The sequence below is a fragment of the Anoplopoma fimbria genome, chromosome 7, assembly GCF_027596085.1.
Source record: "Anoplopoma fimbria isolate UVic2021 breed Golden Eagle Sablefish chromosome 7, Afim_UVic_2022, whole genome shotgun sequence".
Lineage (NCBI taxonomy): Eukaryota > Metazoa > Chordata > Actinopteri > Perciformes > Anoplopomatidae > Anoplopoma > Anoplopoma fimbria.
Genome location: NC_072455.1, coordinates 15,432,393 through 15,447,849, shown reverse-complemented (window position 1 = coordinate 15,447,849; position 15,457 = coordinate 15,432,393). Strand labels below are relative to the sequence as shown.

Below are 15,457 nucleotides of genomic sequence, written 5' to 3'. Positions count from 1 at the left end.
GGACCCTCAAGGATATAGTTGAGTAATATAATGGGCTTAAGGACAAGAAATAGGATGAAAAATACTTCGGGTTATTGGCAAATGCATTCCAATTCCTTTCCTTATAATGATGGCCATCTATCACCGCCTTTATTTCATTATTTTTATGCAGATGTTGTATTGTTATGCTAATGTTACAGTTACTTATCCCCATTGCTGTTCTGCTGACTGGGTCTTGCCGGAGCCAGCAGTCAGTGTAAGTTCTCATTAGCGTTCCATGGTTTGTTAATGTAATTGTTCTGCTCCCTCAACAGCGTTTTACAGCACTTTTCCAACTTTGCGAAGAAAAGTTAAATCAGGGTAAAGCAAAAGTTGAACGCAGCGTGAGCCTGTGAGGTGTAATCATTATGAAATTATACCATTTCCTGTAGCCAAACACCAAGCTTTTATTTCCAAAGAAAAAGTTAGAGGAAGTTATAGATGATTTTTAGCTAGTTCTTGTTTTTGGTCAGGCTTTTAAGATTTTGTTACCACCTGACTGGGTCCAACAAGCAGCTTGTCTCTATCACAACACATCAATTAAACAGGGGCGATGACGCCATCAGCTAGCAAGCTCGACATGAACTAGTTCAGTCAGCAACCCAGATACACAAGGGGGGAGGAGATGATTGGGGCGGGGGAGAACAAGGAAGCAGAATTGAAGATGCAAGAAAGGGAGGCAGAGAAAGACAGAGCACGGGGGACATTTGAGAGAAGGGGGAGATAAACTGGAGAAAGGCAGTGATGGACAAAAAGCGATGGAGGCACTAGGGCAGAGAAATGGAATAAGAGATACAATGAATGAGCCTCTGTGAGTGGGTGAAATGAGAAAGATGGGGGAGAGGATTAAGGCAATGATGAAGACCGATCTACTAATGCAGATCCCATGTATTCTCATCTGGCCCGAAAATGCGTCTTGTTTTGTACCATGTTGCGCCATCTCCATCCAGTTTCCTGCCTCTCATCACTGTCAAAGCAAAACAAATAAAATCTTTAAGGAGGATGAATTACCTGCTCTTCTTGTGAAGGATGGAGAGGAAAACAGAGGCTCGGAACACAGCCACTGGAAGTGTCACCTGACCTATACAATGCCTGTGATTAGCAGGTTGACAGCCATCCTAAGGGCAGTCTAAAAAAGGCAAAATTGTCTGATGTTGGTATTTGTATTTTTGTTATACTATGCAGGAATAGAGCTCACAGAATGAATGTTTAGCTGATAAACCTATTACATTTTATTCAAAATGCCATAATAATCTCGCCTGCTCTAATTGCAAAATAAGGATCCCCAACAATGCCAAGTAAATGTGCTCTTCAACACTGAACTGAATATTAAGTAGAAGAAGAACAGAAGAACATTAACTCAATTATATTAGATGTATTCAGGGAATAGCATAGTAGACTAAACAACATGGGCATATGTTATAATCTTATGGTACTTTATTTGATGTACTCCTGGTCATTGTGTTTCTTTCCTTCACTTTTCCTATTATCTTATCAAATTGTCTCTGCTCCACTCATTTTATCCTATCCCTGGACATAAAACCTATGTCCATAGTCCATAAGGTAGTTGACTAGCTAGCAACACAACAGAATGAAACAGGACAATGTTAGAGCGGACCTTTAGATTTAGTAGTAGAACTTTTGCTTCATTGATTTGCCGATCCATTCAGAGAGTCTGAGGGGAAATGACACAAAGTTGAAGGTATTTTTAAAAAAAACTTAAAGATACAGGGCTTTTGAGAAAACATTTAGGGATGGATCCCCAGAAGCCATCGCACGATGTTCAGTAAAGAGCAATCGATCATCAGGTATTTTGTCTTATACAATTTAAATGGAACCTCACTATACATATCATTAGATAGTGATAGAATATTTCAGCGATACGGTTAATTATGATTTAATTGGCCAAGAGCATTGGCTTTAATGTATGGCGCTGTACATACTGTATGGAGGGCTCTATGATAATTATGTGAAGCATGAAAATATAATTTGCTGCAGGCAGAGCATTTCAGTGATATACATAAACTGATTAGCCAACGAAAGCTGAATTAACTGCAGACAATTAAAGCAGCATTGTGATAATGACTAATGATAGCAAATGCTGCTTTAATTGATTTATTATTTAGTTGCAGCAAACAGACAACAATTAAAAACCTGAACTTGAAAACAACTTTATACCAGGATGCATTGAATTGGAGGTTAGAGTCTGAGGAACAGGACATCACATCCATATCCTGATCTTGCTTCCACAACCTGAGCCAGTCAAAGACTACAACTATTCCTTAGCTATCATTAGACTACATAATGACAGGCATGTACCAGTGCACACCTCAAAGTTCACATATGGAGGACATATGTTTCAGACTCCCATGTGTACATATCTACAGTAGCTCTCTGAGCGCACACACCACTACAACCACATGAAAACAGACCAACCATAATTGATGATATTAGAGGGTTGAAAAGGGGGCCAGACTAGAGTATGTGTGGCTTGTAAGTTGACAAGTTAGAGAACAAGCATAGGAGTGTGTGTTTGTGTCCACTAAACCCGAAGCAGATGTTAATTACAGTTTTTAACCTGGTTTTTAACCTTTAGCCAACCCAGGACTTGAAATACAGACTATTTCAAATATAGGCCTACAGTTGGTTCTTACCGTAAACGGGCTATTTTCAACTTTATAAAGTTACATTAGTCTGTTTAAATGAAGGAAAGGGTTAAACATTTTAGGAAATATGCGTACTCGCCTTCTTGTCGGTAGATGGGTGAGAAGATTGATACCACTACCATATCCGTTCTCTAAATATGAAGCTATAGTCAGATGTAGTCTTAGTTTAGCTGATAGTTTAGCTTTAAGATTGAGATTGGGAAACAGCTAGGCAGGCTCTGTCCAACGGTAACAAAATCCACCCAGCAGCACCTCTAAGGCTCACAAACTATATATATGTTACATACATAACCGGAATGCTAAAATTGTGGTTTTACAGGTGGTTATGTGCAAAACTACTTCACTTGGCCTGGGGCAGTGACTTCCCTGTAAAGGCTAGGACAGAGCCAGGCAAGCCAGTTCCCCCTGTTTCCAGTCTTTATGCTAAGCTAGGCTAACCGCTGCCAACTGTAACTTCATATTTAGGGTCCAGACAGAAAAGTACATTTCCCAAAATGCCAAACTATTCCTTTAACATTTGGGGACACTCAAGAGACAAGAGCTTCTTATCGCATCTTTATTTGAACATGGGAATGGAAAGTTTCCTCAACCCGATGAGGGGATTTCTCACTTGTCATGAGAAGAGGAAGATTTCAACACCAGTCCTAGATCAAATGTCTTGTTGAGCTGGGCCTTTTTGGTTTTTTTATCTGCTGGACACAGAGTCAGCAACCCATTTTCAAGTCCCAAACTTTAGTTTAAGAAGAGCTGGGTTACAAGGGTGGAGAAGGATGGAATTAGAAAACTGCCATATGTCGGTCTTGTGATCACAGAGTGACTTAGTTATACAGCGAGGGAGCGGTCCGTGGATAATGAGCATGTTCTGAGGAGAAATGACGAGAGGGCTGGAGCTGGAGGACAGCATTCACTCTGATGTAGTTTAAGATTTCTCTCCGTGTGTTCCTGTCTCTTACACCTGTGCCATTCCTCTGATTTATGTCTCCAAGACTCTTCTTTATTCTTTAGCAGTCTACCAAAACTCTTAGATTGACTGCCACCTCTTCTGCTCTTCTATTACCTTAATTCCCTCTCTGCACCCTCAGACACCTCTCTCATGTCTTGATATGTCTATACTTGTGATCCTTCATCTGTTGCTCTTTCAGTTTATCTGCTCTCTCCATGTCTGGCACACACTGTCTGTATTTTGGGTCAGCTTCTCATCTTTTTTCAAAATTGGAAAATCCACTTTCTTTACACCGTCTTTCTTTTCTTCTCTCCGAGCTCTCCCACTTCAAATAACTCCAAACCTGCTCTGCATCTCGCTCGGCTCCCACATAGACTGAACTGGGGTCTGCAGAGAGGAGAAAATGCTTGAAAGGACAGTGATTGAAGCAGCCGCGGCAGACACACAGACACACAGACAGACAGACAGGCAGGCAGGCAGACAGTGTCCTGGCATTAAATTGGAAGGCACGTTTTGGGAGCCGCTTGGAAGAGCTGCTGCGTTTGCTCTCAAACTGACACACGCACACACACACACAGACACACAAGCAGTCACACACACACTGAGTGGTGGTTTAGAGACAGTGTGGGAGTGCATACGCCTCCGTGTACCAAAATAACCGCCAGATGAGGGGCAGGGAGGCAGGGCGAGGTTGGTACAGGACGATATAAATGGATGATAATTGTATGGCTCCTTCAGATTACACTGAAATCCAGCAAACTTTAAACACAAACACACACACACACACACACACACACACACACACACACACACACACACACACTCTATCCGGGTATGTGTGTGTGAAAAGGATCCATCATGTAAGAGAAACTGTGGAAGATAAATCTTTCTCACTCACACACTCTTATGGATGGTAGTGCACATATGGCTTTGCTCACACACACATAGCACATACAGATTAAAATGGATAATAATTATATGGTTCTCAAATGGCACCCCGAGTCCAACCATAGCAAGAACTCCCATGTATTATTTCTATAATCCCTCTAAAAATAGAGTTCAAAAGAGGCGAGTCTCAACAGTCATTTTCTGGAGTTGCTCTATCCTCTGTGCGGACTCTGCCTGTTTGTCTAAGCTTAGAAACTCACATTAGTTCTGTTTGGATACACTGAATTAGATGAAGATGCATCACATCGCCTCGGATCCCGTCACAGTTTCCACAGAAATAGTTTGCTCCTCCTACTCAAGTGTCACTTACTGACTTTGCAAAACAGACTCATTTTGATTCTAATCTCACAAGAGGCTCTTAATGCAAGAGAGGGGAGTGAGAGGAATGATGTAGAGGAGGAGAGGAGGAACGGAGGCAGCAGATATAAATGGTAGATAATTATGTGTTTGACTCTGCTGCGTTGATGTGAGGAAAGCACAAGAGGGCAAATTAGAGAGACGATCAGTAGAGGATTCACAGTGCCACAGACATCATATATACAGTAATGCTCTATTGTAATGGTTTTGTACAAACAATACAAGACTGAGGACATGTTTTTTCACACAAGCACTATTTCTTCATAGCCAGCTTTTCAGGAAATGAGAAACACAGTCTTTTTCCCACTGACGTAAATTGTATAACGCAATTGTCATGGGCAACTCCGATCCTGACCTCATGAAACATTTTCCACATGTTGCAAAATATGTAATAGACCAATCAGGCGGAGTTTAACGTGACCATAAGGGATTTTTCCCTTCTTTTTCTATCGCAGGAAACCACACAACCTGTGACAGGAGATGAAGCAGTGTGACCAAAGAGGAACACAGCTCAAGAAACATCAGCAAAGATGAGTTTGTGGGCTTGCCTCGCCACCTGCTGCTCATACAAGGTATGACAACAAACTGATTAGGTTCTATCCTCTTCTCCTCTCAGGAAGGAAAAAGAGAAAAGAGGGGGGAACAGAGCACAAGACAAGATTTAACAAGGTGACCTTCCATCTCTTTTCTATCAGTTTGGTGGATGCCTAACACTTCTTACCACAATTATAAATCAATTAGAATTGCTCTGCAGGATGATTATTTTTTCATGTTCAGTGTGAGACAGTGTGATCTGTGTGTTTACATGCTAATACTGGCTCTTGCCCCACCCTCTACATATCAGCCTCAACATCTGACAGAAGCAAATCTCCCATAACTGTTGTGTAACATTGGTTCTGCCCACCCTGTCTATTTCAAACTTTTTTTAGTAGGCAACCTAACATGGACCAAGCCCAAACAAGCATTTCCACAAATGGTCCTTATGCAATCCATTCATTTTTTTTTTTTATCAACTTCTCTTTCCGATGTCAAGAATGAAGAATGAAACTAAGCTTTTAAGCTAACACGAACCAGAAGTCCTTCACTCCATCTGCTGAGGAATACTATGTGATATGATAACGCACAATTACAGTACATTTACAACTTAGAGATACTTATACTACTTATTTATACAATCACAATTTAGAGATACTTATACTTATTTGTACAACTACAACTTGTTCTCTTCTTGAGCTGTAGCATCACTACTTATACTTTACTTGAGTAGAGTATAGGTAGTGTTGCTACCTTCTACTTCTACTCCACTACATTTATGAGACAAATATTAAACTTCTTACTCCACTACATGTATCTGACTGTTTAAGTTACTGCAAAAGATGATCAATTTATAAAACATGATGCATTCTTATATATTAAACCATCCAATAGTATATACTAAGTAGGTAACATTGGCTCCACCTCGACCAGCTACAACATCAAAATGTTGTTTACACATTAATACATCAGTAATAATATTCTAATAATACAATATATAATATACCTCTTAAAAGGGGCCATTATGTTATATAAGATAAGATAAGATAAGATAATCCTTTATTAGTCCCGCAGCGGGGAAATTTGCAGACTTACAACAGCGTAGAGTAAAGTGCACACAAGAGACATAGTAGAAGAAGACAAGCTAAAAATAAAAAATAAAAAATGAAAAATAAAAATAAAATAAAACAAGTATTATAAATAAGCAATAAAAAAAACAGTAGAAAAAACAACAATAACTGAAATATTATATTTACAGACAGAGAAAAAAACAACAACTATTTTAACTATTTTTTAACTTTTTTAACTATTATTGCACAGTGTAATGTGTAATGTATTGTATTAATATATAATAAGTCTAAGATATAACTTTTTTCCTGTAATGGAGTTGCCTATTATAAAACGGTGGTATTATTACTTTTATTTTGGTGTAGGATCTGAATCCCAACACCGACATAAATTAAAATAGATGCATAGAAATATTAATCAGACTTCAGTGCATATTAAATCCTGCTGCGCCTCTACACCGGACGCTACGGTAAGCCGGATAAACAAACAAAGCCCCAGCCCAGTCCTAGCTCGCAACAGTGACGTCAGCGCGCAGCGGCGGTGCAGTGACGCGCAGCGATTGGGTGAGAGAGGAGCTAAACTGAATTGTACAGTAAAAAAAAGACAAGACGCCGACATCAAAAACAACAGCTGCGGCCACATGAGGCCAACTAAGGACACACTCGCACTTTTCGGGCGCAAGCTATAATGATTTCGGGTAAGGAAACTCATGCATGCTCCTTTCTTTTACATACTGCGTTAGCCAATTTAGCCCCTCAGCAGCTTCCGCCCTGTAGGAAGTTTCTTTTGTCCTCCTCAGTCAACAACAACAAAACAAGCGAGTCGGTGTGTTGACCGGAGAAGAAGGCTTATAGTGTTGTTTTAATGACGGTGTAACAACACGTGGTTATTATATCAAATATATGTCTCGGTGTTGTCAAAACAAGTCGGATTGTTCCCATGTGAATACCTTTGGACTGGCTAATAACCGGGACAGCCAAGCGAAATAGATAGGCTGCAGGGTGTGTTAGATAGGGGCAGCAACAGTGGTACAATGGATGATGCCATTTTATGATTCTTGAATAATTACCTAATGTGCTGATTGACAGTAAAGAGGGTAACACGTTTGTCCTATAGCTTTTTTTTTTTTTTTTTTTTTGCACCTTGCTCTTTGTAATCTTTATTATAGAGATAGGGATGAATCTTGTTTTAGTCATTTCATTTGTATGAACAACATGTCTTTTCCCAGTTCTCTCAATACAGGTCAAGTGCAGGGCAACACTAGCATTAGCCTGCTGTAGTCTTAATAACATAGTCTTGGAGATAAGTCATTCAGCATGAAATAAAGCATAAAAAATGACTGATCGTCTAAAGAAATCTCAGTGGATTAAGATTAAAACAACCAATTCTTAGATGTATCATCTAAGAGGGGGAAGTCTTCGTGTACAGCATGGGAAACTACTTCTGGGCATTTCCGTGTATGCAATATACATAACATTGGTTATTCTTAATGCTTCCCTGTTTCTAATCCTACTTCTCTAGATGTCACGATGGCTGCACACTTTACTATTTCCGACAGCGAGTCAGATCCATCAGAGGAGCTGGAGGAAGGAGAAGGACAAAATAACCAATCGTCATCTGTGCAAGAGCAGCAGCTTCTTCAACGCCACTCCCTTACCCTACCTGAGCTCCGACTGCCAGGTAGGAAATCTCAAAGAATTGTGGGAAAGGGGAAAATTAAAAAAAGGTGAAGCTGTTACAACCGGGGGAAAAAACACAGAGCAGGCAATTTGCAAACTTCAGGTGCAGTGTTTGTCAGCATATCAGTATACCTTAGCCATATGGTAGTTCACCAGGGCAGTAATGTATATTTAAAACCTAAACCCACGACTGCTCTTTTGCTTATTTATAATATTTTCAGTTTTTGGAGAAAAAGAATAGCAATAACATGTTCTGTTCTAATATAGTTTTCTGCAACAGCTGCTGCAATGCAGATCCTGTACTTGCACAAAGAAGAAGAAAAAAACGTTTGATATCAGTGCATCAAACCACTCATCATCGTTCTCTGCAACATTACTGTCTTTTTATCCTCCTATTTTGTACTGCCATTTCTTGGCTTTGTCTCTAAGGTCTAATTTTGAAGAAATCAAACGTGCTTTTTGTCACATAGGTTTAACAGTATGAGAATTAATTATTAGTTGGAAGCTAACCTATTTTGCATTTAGAATAGCCCTTACTCTATTCAAAGCAGTAAAGAGAGAAGTTATTTTGATTTAACCCCCACAGTTTGACATACAAGAGAGCAATAAGGAAATAAAACAGCAAAGTTATAACTGTGATCAAAATTGTCAAGATAATCCTTTATTAGTCCCATAGCGGGAAAATTTGCTGTAATCCTGCAAATGTCTTGTATTTCCTTATTGCTCCCTTGTATGTTGATCTATACCCGCTCCTGTGAGGAATTACAAACCCCTTCTCACCTTTGTCTCCCTTAGGGACTGGTCGAATAAGGCTGAACTCAGAGTCCCACGCCTCAACCGTCTCCAGAGACGAGGAGCTCTGGCCAGACGAGGCTGGTACGCCCACTGACGGAGCTCCGTTCAGAGTACGGTCCAAGTCGGCGCCCCCCGCTTTGTGGGCAGCCAAGAAATACGGCCGGCAGCTCCGAAGGATGAGCGACGAGTTCGACAGCCTGCTAGACAAAGGGGTGAGAATGAGGGGTCAGAGGATGGAAGGAGGGTTTAAGGGGGTTTTCCTACTAAAACCAATTCTTTTTTTCTAACTTAACACTGTCTCTATATTTCGCGCAGGAAATGAAGAGGGTGAGGAGTGCTGGGACGGCCAATCAGATGCACCACTCTAGGAGCTGGTGGAGCTACCTCTTTAGTCACCAGGAGATGGAGGGAGAGAACAATCTCCACGAAAACCACACGCAACGCACTGAATAGGCAACGAGAGAGGAAATAAGAGTGACGCAGGGTTCAAGGAATCGATGGGGATCAGAGGAAAGCAGTGGGGAAGCCAAGAGAACATTGAGAAGAGAACAAAAAGACCTGCTCTGAGAAGGGACGGATGAAAGGTTGGTTAGAACAAACAAAAAAAACACAAAAGGCATGGCTAAGCGTCCCATCCTAGTCATGTCATTTTTATACGACATTGGTAACTACATATAAATAAACTTGTTTTGTATTTGTGTTGGTTGTGATGTTAAAGATATTGCTGAGCAGCACACTGTGAAATGGTAAAGGTCAGTCAGACGTGAGGATAGACTGTTGGCGATCTGAACCCCATAGAATGGATACAATGATGGGCCAAGAGAGGAGACATGATCTCTTGAACACAAAGAAAGATAGAAATGGATCTGAGCGGTGACCACTTACTACTTCAGTTGTCTCTCCCATCAACATTATGCAATATACTGTAGATGGAGAGATTCATGCACTGAACTCAAAACACCTGACTTTAAGAGGGCCACTTTGAATACTGAGAATTTCCTTCCTCCACTGCAGTGGTGTGGCAAAATAACCTGCAGGCAAGAGTATAAAAGGGAAGGATTTTTTAATATATTCAACTAGGGGCCATTATCCAACTTCCTGTTCTACAACCTGCAAGCCAGTACCATTTAAACGACCATACTTGACTATCATTAACTGCTTTATATCTCAAATTTATCAAAAGAAGAACAATCTTGTACAAGGACAATCTCAGATGATACAGAAATACTATCTTTTGTAAAACTTCAGGGTTAGATTATATCTGGAGAAAATGACATTAAACGTACATATTAAAGCACAAACCAATATGAATCTATCTTTTTCAAGTCTTGGATGAGCAAAGAAAAAACAGACTTTGTAACTTTTATGTGTAAATATGTTGTGAATATTTTATCAAATTTCAGGGGTGGGGGGTTATGAGCGACGTGGTTGAGCCAGAAGTTTATTTGACAAGTTCCTATTTTACAAGGGGGCCATGCTATTTAATAAGTTTGGCCAACCTAGCAATAGGCAGTGTACAATCCATGGCTGTTGTGATAAATGTTGATGTGCTTATTTAAAGATGTGGGTGGGGATGAACTAACTGCTTTACGAGGAGCCAACACACTAGCCTTTGGCCTCATTTATTCAGTACCAGTGTGTATAGAAGATGGGTTTAGAGAGTCTAAGTCACATTGAAACACAGGTGGAGAGGATGTAAACTTGGCTTTTCCAAACTATTTGTGAAGTTTGTTGAATCAGTTGCCAGTCCTGTTGGGTTTATAGAACAATTAAATACAAGTTATTCACTCTGATCTGCATTGGGATGTGAATAAAATGGAATCTCATTCTATCAGGGTAGGAGTGCTGATCTGAGGCTACATTTGCTTTTTATGTATTATATTCAGGCTTTTTAAGACTACTCCGCACATACTACACACAATATGGCAATTGTGGGTGTTATTCATATTAATGATATCAAGCCACGATCAGCACTTCTACACAGCTTGGTAAATATGATGAGGCTAATTGTGACTTGTTTATCGATATGTGATTATTGAACATGGTAATAGGTTTGTTCTACTTATGTCTTACTCTCTTCCTCTCGACTTGTAGGGTTGAGTTGTGAAGTGCTCGGGTGTGCATGCTAAGGGGCTGCATTTGTATTGTCTTAAAAACTTTTCTCCTACCTTTTTTTAAAGCTTTTTCCTAAACTTGGTTAAGTTTTAACCATTTTTTTTTAATCAGAGCATTCTAGACAATCTCAATGGCACCACCATTTTTTAAGATTCATCGTTTGGTGTCATGCAACCCTGACTCTGTAAGACAAATTCACTGAAACATTTTGGTATCTGGTATCAAGCTCCCGACTCAATTAATGCAGTTAGACTATGCTGTTACATTTAAGAAACAAAAGAAAAAGTGACTCCTCCACTTTATGCTATTGGATTTCTCACACACACACTAATAGGGAAATTAGGAATGAGTAATAAAGTAATTGGGCCCCATGAGAAGTCACTGCTACTAGACCGTAGCTGTACTTTGACACAAGCAGTAAAGTTGAATCAGTTGGCAAGAATATGTACATGTTGTAGAGAGTTCGGGGCCAGATATGGATATGAAATGTAAGAGTTTAATATTGTCATGAACTGCCTTGAACATGTTGTAACCTGTGATGTGACGCCTCATAACCAGCCTTGTCTGTTTACTCAATTACCGCCTTAAACTTTACAGCTCGCTGTCACCTACTGCGCTAGAGAAAAAAAAAAGCACGATAATGTGGCGGTGCGTTCGCTGTCACAACTGTGAGAAAAATAGTATAATGGCGAATGTTGGAAAAGCCTTTTCAGAAGAAGTAAGGTTGTGATTTTGAAACATTTGTGGCAGTGAACACACCTCAGAGAGGAAACCTACCTGGGCACCTGGAGCTTTGCGACCATCCTTGGTATTACTTGAATCTACAGATGTGTGTGTGGAGAAATTTGCATTGTAATATTTCCTTTTTATTTGTTGGATTCCTTCTCATTTTTTAATGACTTTTGTAAATTTTCTCTACAGCTTTTAAACTTCTTGTATATGCTGTCCTGAATAAATAATTTTAAGAGTGATTTTAAAGTGAGTCTCCTGTGTTATTCTCTGTAAAATTACCCTGTACAAAAGGACATGAAAATGCCATATTTCTTTTATTGCAAATTTGTGGTTATTCATTGACAATTCAAATGGGGAAAGCTAGAACACAAATGCCATAATATAACTTTAAATATGGGATTTGTCTTAAAATATGACATATTTGTTAAAAGAAAAGATTTTTAGGAATCAGTTAGCAACACATCTACTGCCTGAAAAGGATCAATGTTTCATGGCATATGGGTCAAAACAAACAGGACAACCTACTGGCAAATGTTGTCTAAAATGTTACTTGAACTCTCAGATATCTCAGTACATACATTTACCTAAACCTCAATACATTAGCCCAGTGCATTTGCTATGCAACTCAGCTGTCCTTGTCTGTACCGCTGCCAGTCAGAGCTAAACATCAGCCGCATTAGAGACCAGGGTTCTCTTAAATTCCTGAAAAAGTCCAAGAAATTGGGTTGGAAGAGATTTGATTATACATTGGCTTGGCTATTTTTTTTAATGCACCATATTATCGCTATATAGGCCTACTTATTTACTTATAACAGCTCAGATTAAGTCATGAAAATAGGGGCAAATATTATGGAAAAGTTTTCACTGGTGATAATGTTTGGGAACCCTGGAAGAGGCATCATGGAGGACAGTGTGTTTTATTTTTCAGTGTTATTATGTTCATCTATGTCTATCTTCCTTCATGCAAAGCCCTTTGTCTTACATTTCTAGTTTGAAGGGTGCTATACAAGTTTAGAATTATTATTTCACTTGTGGTTTATCAAACCACTAGTGCTGCATCCCGACAGTATTTGCGGCCACAGTCCAAAGCTGACAGTCCGTCCATGTCTGTGTCACTCAGTGTGAAGTCAAAAAGCCTGGTATTGTCCTTTATTCTCTCTGGATTTGAAGATTTCGGGATGACTGGGACGCCCTGCTGCACAGCCCAGCGCAAAAGGACCTGAAGGGGAAGAAAAGACCTAAATGTTTTCCAAGTTTTTGTACTAAAAAAAAATAAAAATGTCTTTATTTAACACTGTGTCAATAAGGCTGGCCTAAAAAGACAATACACATTTTGCTGTGTGTGTTTACCTGTGCAGGGCTCCGTTCACAGTTCTTTGCCACCTCCATGACCACAGGGTCAGTGACCAGCTGTCCTTTCCCTAAAGAAGAGTACGCTTGGAAACACACTTGATACTCCTCACACACTTTCCTCAGCTCTGTCTGGCACAGCCTGGGGTGAAACTCTACCTGAAGAAACACAAAATATATAATATAAGTATATTATAATGTCATCTATCCTCCTTTCACTCTCATTCATCCTACCTGTAGCACTGCAGGAGGGACTTTGCAGCTCTGCATCAGTTCTCTCATGTGTGCTGGTGTGTAGTTTGACACTCCAATGGCCTTCAGCTTCCCCTGGGCATGCAGCTCCTCCAGTGAGGCCCAACTCTGAGCTCGGTTACCTGGAATCAAATATTAATTAGGAACTCATCATCAGTGTTACTCAAGAACAACTACATTGTGGAGGAGTAAAGTGAAAAGACAGCTTCAATCGTATCTCTTAGTAAGTGGAGCATCTATTCATAAAACATTTGATACAGCTGGCCAAAGCAAAAAGTTGCTTCAAATGATTTGATACTTATGTGTTACATATATTTACATACTGTTATGTTTCCATTGATTCTGGACTGTTTACCTGGGTTGCGCTTGTCAGTCACATCCAAACCCTCTGTACCAGGCCAGTGAATCAGGTAGAGGTCAATGTAACCCAAGTCCAGCTGAGACAGGCTACGCAGGGCTCCTTCCATGGCTTTCTCCCCCTGATCCTTGGAGCCCAGCTTACTGCAGGGAGAAAGAGAGAGCTGGTTGAGAATTGTAGACTTTGCCTTTGAGGGACAAACTTGACTGAGCTTCAGTGCCTCCATATGGTCTCTGAGAAGAACATCATATGATCTGGGTATGATAACAAAGCCAGTATAGGCAGGCATTTGTTATGTTATTCAGCTTCAATAGTAGTTATATAGTTTAAATTCCAGCTGTATTCAAGATGACAGGCATGTTTATCTAATTGCTAGAACAAAATGCTCTGCCTTATGCACTGTAATGGATCAAAAGGTCACTTATCCGCTGACAAGCTGTGCATACAAGCCTATATACATCACCTGGTTATGAATACATCTTCTCTGGTTAGGCCATGTTTTGGCAAGAGCTCCTTAAAGGCTTGGCCAAGGGCAGTTTCATTCTGGTAGACGGCTGCACTGTCAAAGGCCCGATAACCAGCATCCAGAGCTGCATCCACAGCCCGGTACACTTCTTCAGGATCCACCAACGTGTAGGTCCCTAAACCCAGGAGGGGCATCTGAACCCCTGTATTTAGGAGGACAGAAGGGATACTGGAGGCAGGGGAAGACATCTGATTTTACCCTGATTTGGACTGCTTGGTCTACCAAACACTGTTAAAGAGAGAGAGAGAGAGAGAGATAAATGGAAGATTTTCTGGAGTAGTAAACATCAACGTGGTTGTTTCTGTACTGGTACTTCACTGGGTGGACTTTGATTTCTACTGTTTCTCCATTGCCCTTTAGCAACTAGTTTTGTAATAGAGGAGGGGCAGTGCGTTGTAATTTAGCAAATGAGTACCAATGATGCTAACACGTTGGTGCGTCACATGCAGCTAACAGTACAATGAAAAGTGAGAACAAACATTGTATGAAACACACTCCAAAATGACATTATCAAGGTTTGCATCGGTGGAATATCGGGACGCTCATCTCTGCTGCAGTGTTAGAACGCTGGGACGTCCCAGTAGAGGACAAACACCATTACTATCAACCTGCTATGTCGCCGTTTTAGAACATTAGAACATTAGAACATTAGAACATTGCCACAAAGACGCTGTTTAAGAGAAGTTGAATGTCACAATGTGCGTTAAGACTGAAGAGTTTAAGACGTGGAAACGTCACAGTGGATGAATAATAATGTAAGGAGCTTGGTGGTAGCCAAGTGGTCACGACATTCAATGCCACCTTTAAAGATTATTCATATTTTCACCTCACCTTGTGAACGCTTTCTGCTGAATTATGTGTGTATGAATTGAATACCGTACTTCTATCTTTTACCACAGTACAGACAGGCATGTTTACGACGAGGCATTCGCCTTACGGCAACACGTGGTAAACTAAAAGTCATGTGACAGTGTGGGTTGTTCCACAAGAGAGAGAGAGAGAGAGAGAGGAATGTCTGACAGTATTTAAATGTTTAAATACTAACTGCATTAACTGACATGAGGCATTTAGTAGTGTAGTCTATTTAAGACAACTCCGCACATACTACACACAATA

General features: G+C 40.2%; 2 protein-coding genes across 3 annotated transcripts; one reads left to right on the top strand and one right to left on the bottom strand.

Annotated features, from left to right (window-relative positions):
• The first annotated feature begins 7,065 nt into the window (after positions 1-7,065).
• On the top strand, positions 7,066-12,087 carry badb (BCL2 associated agonist of cell death b). Its single transcript, XM_054601591.1, has 4 exons — positions 7,066-7,231; positions 8,056-8,214; positions 9,009-9,220; positions 9,324-12,087. Exons 1-4 carry the CDS (start codon positions 7,222-7,224, stop codon positions 9,459-9,461), a joined length of 519 nt encoding a protein of 172 aa, XP_054457566.1. The 5' UTR covers positions 7,066-7,221; the 3' UTR covers positions 9,462-12,087.
• Positions 12,088-12,174: 87 nt separating this feature from the next.
• Positions 12,175-15,260, bottom strand: LOC129093540 (glyoxal reductase-like). Of its 2 annotated transcripts, none has more exons than XM_054601589.1 (6): positions 15,173-15,260; positions 14,279-14,569; positions 13,813-13,958; positions 13,440-13,579; positions 13,206-13,364; positions 12,175-13,074 (listed from the first exon to the last, which is right to left on the bottom strand). In XM_054601589.1, exons 2-6 carry the CDS (start codon positions 14,527-14,529, stop codon positions 12,895-12,897), a joined length of 876 nt encoding a protein of 291 aa, XP_054457564.1. In that variant the 5' UTR covers positions 14,530-14,569; positions 15,173-15,260; the 3' UTR covers positions 12,175-12,894. The 2 variants fall into 2 exon arrangements, with proteins under 2 accessions (XP_054457564.1, XP_054457565.1); XM_054601590.1 differs by having other exon boundaries at positions 14,279-14,559; positions 15,173-15,236.
• Between the last annotated feature and the right edge of the window lie 197 nt (positions 15,261-15,457).

What these genes read in the sequence shown, in the direction of transcription:
- badb (XM_054601591.1), top strand. An exon ending in ACCTGAGCTCCGACTGCCAG is followed by an intron (nt 8,215 to 9,008) that starts GTAGGAAATCTC and finishes TGTCTCCCTTAG; the next exon opens with GGACTGGTCGAATAAGGCTG. An exon ending in ACAGCCTGCTAGACAAAGGG is followed by an intron (nt 9,221 to 9,323) that starts GTGAGAATGAGG and finishes TATTTCGCGCAG; the next exon opens with GAAATGAAGAGGGTGAGGAG.
- LOC129093540 (XM_054601589.1), bottom strand. Translation starts at nt 14,529, where the DNA reads ATGTCTTCCCCTGCCTCCAGTATCCCTTCTGTCCTCCTAAATACAGGG. An exon ending in GAAGATGTATTCATAACCAG is followed by an intron (nt 13,959 to 14,278) that starts GTGATGTATATA and finishes TTCTCCCTGCAG; the next exon opens with TAAGCTGGGCTCCAAGGATC. An exon ending in GTGAACGGAGCCCTGCACAG is followed by an intron (nt 13,075 to 13,205) that starts GTAAACACACAC and finishes CTTCCCCTTCAG; the next exon opens with GTCCTTTTGCGCTGGGCTGT.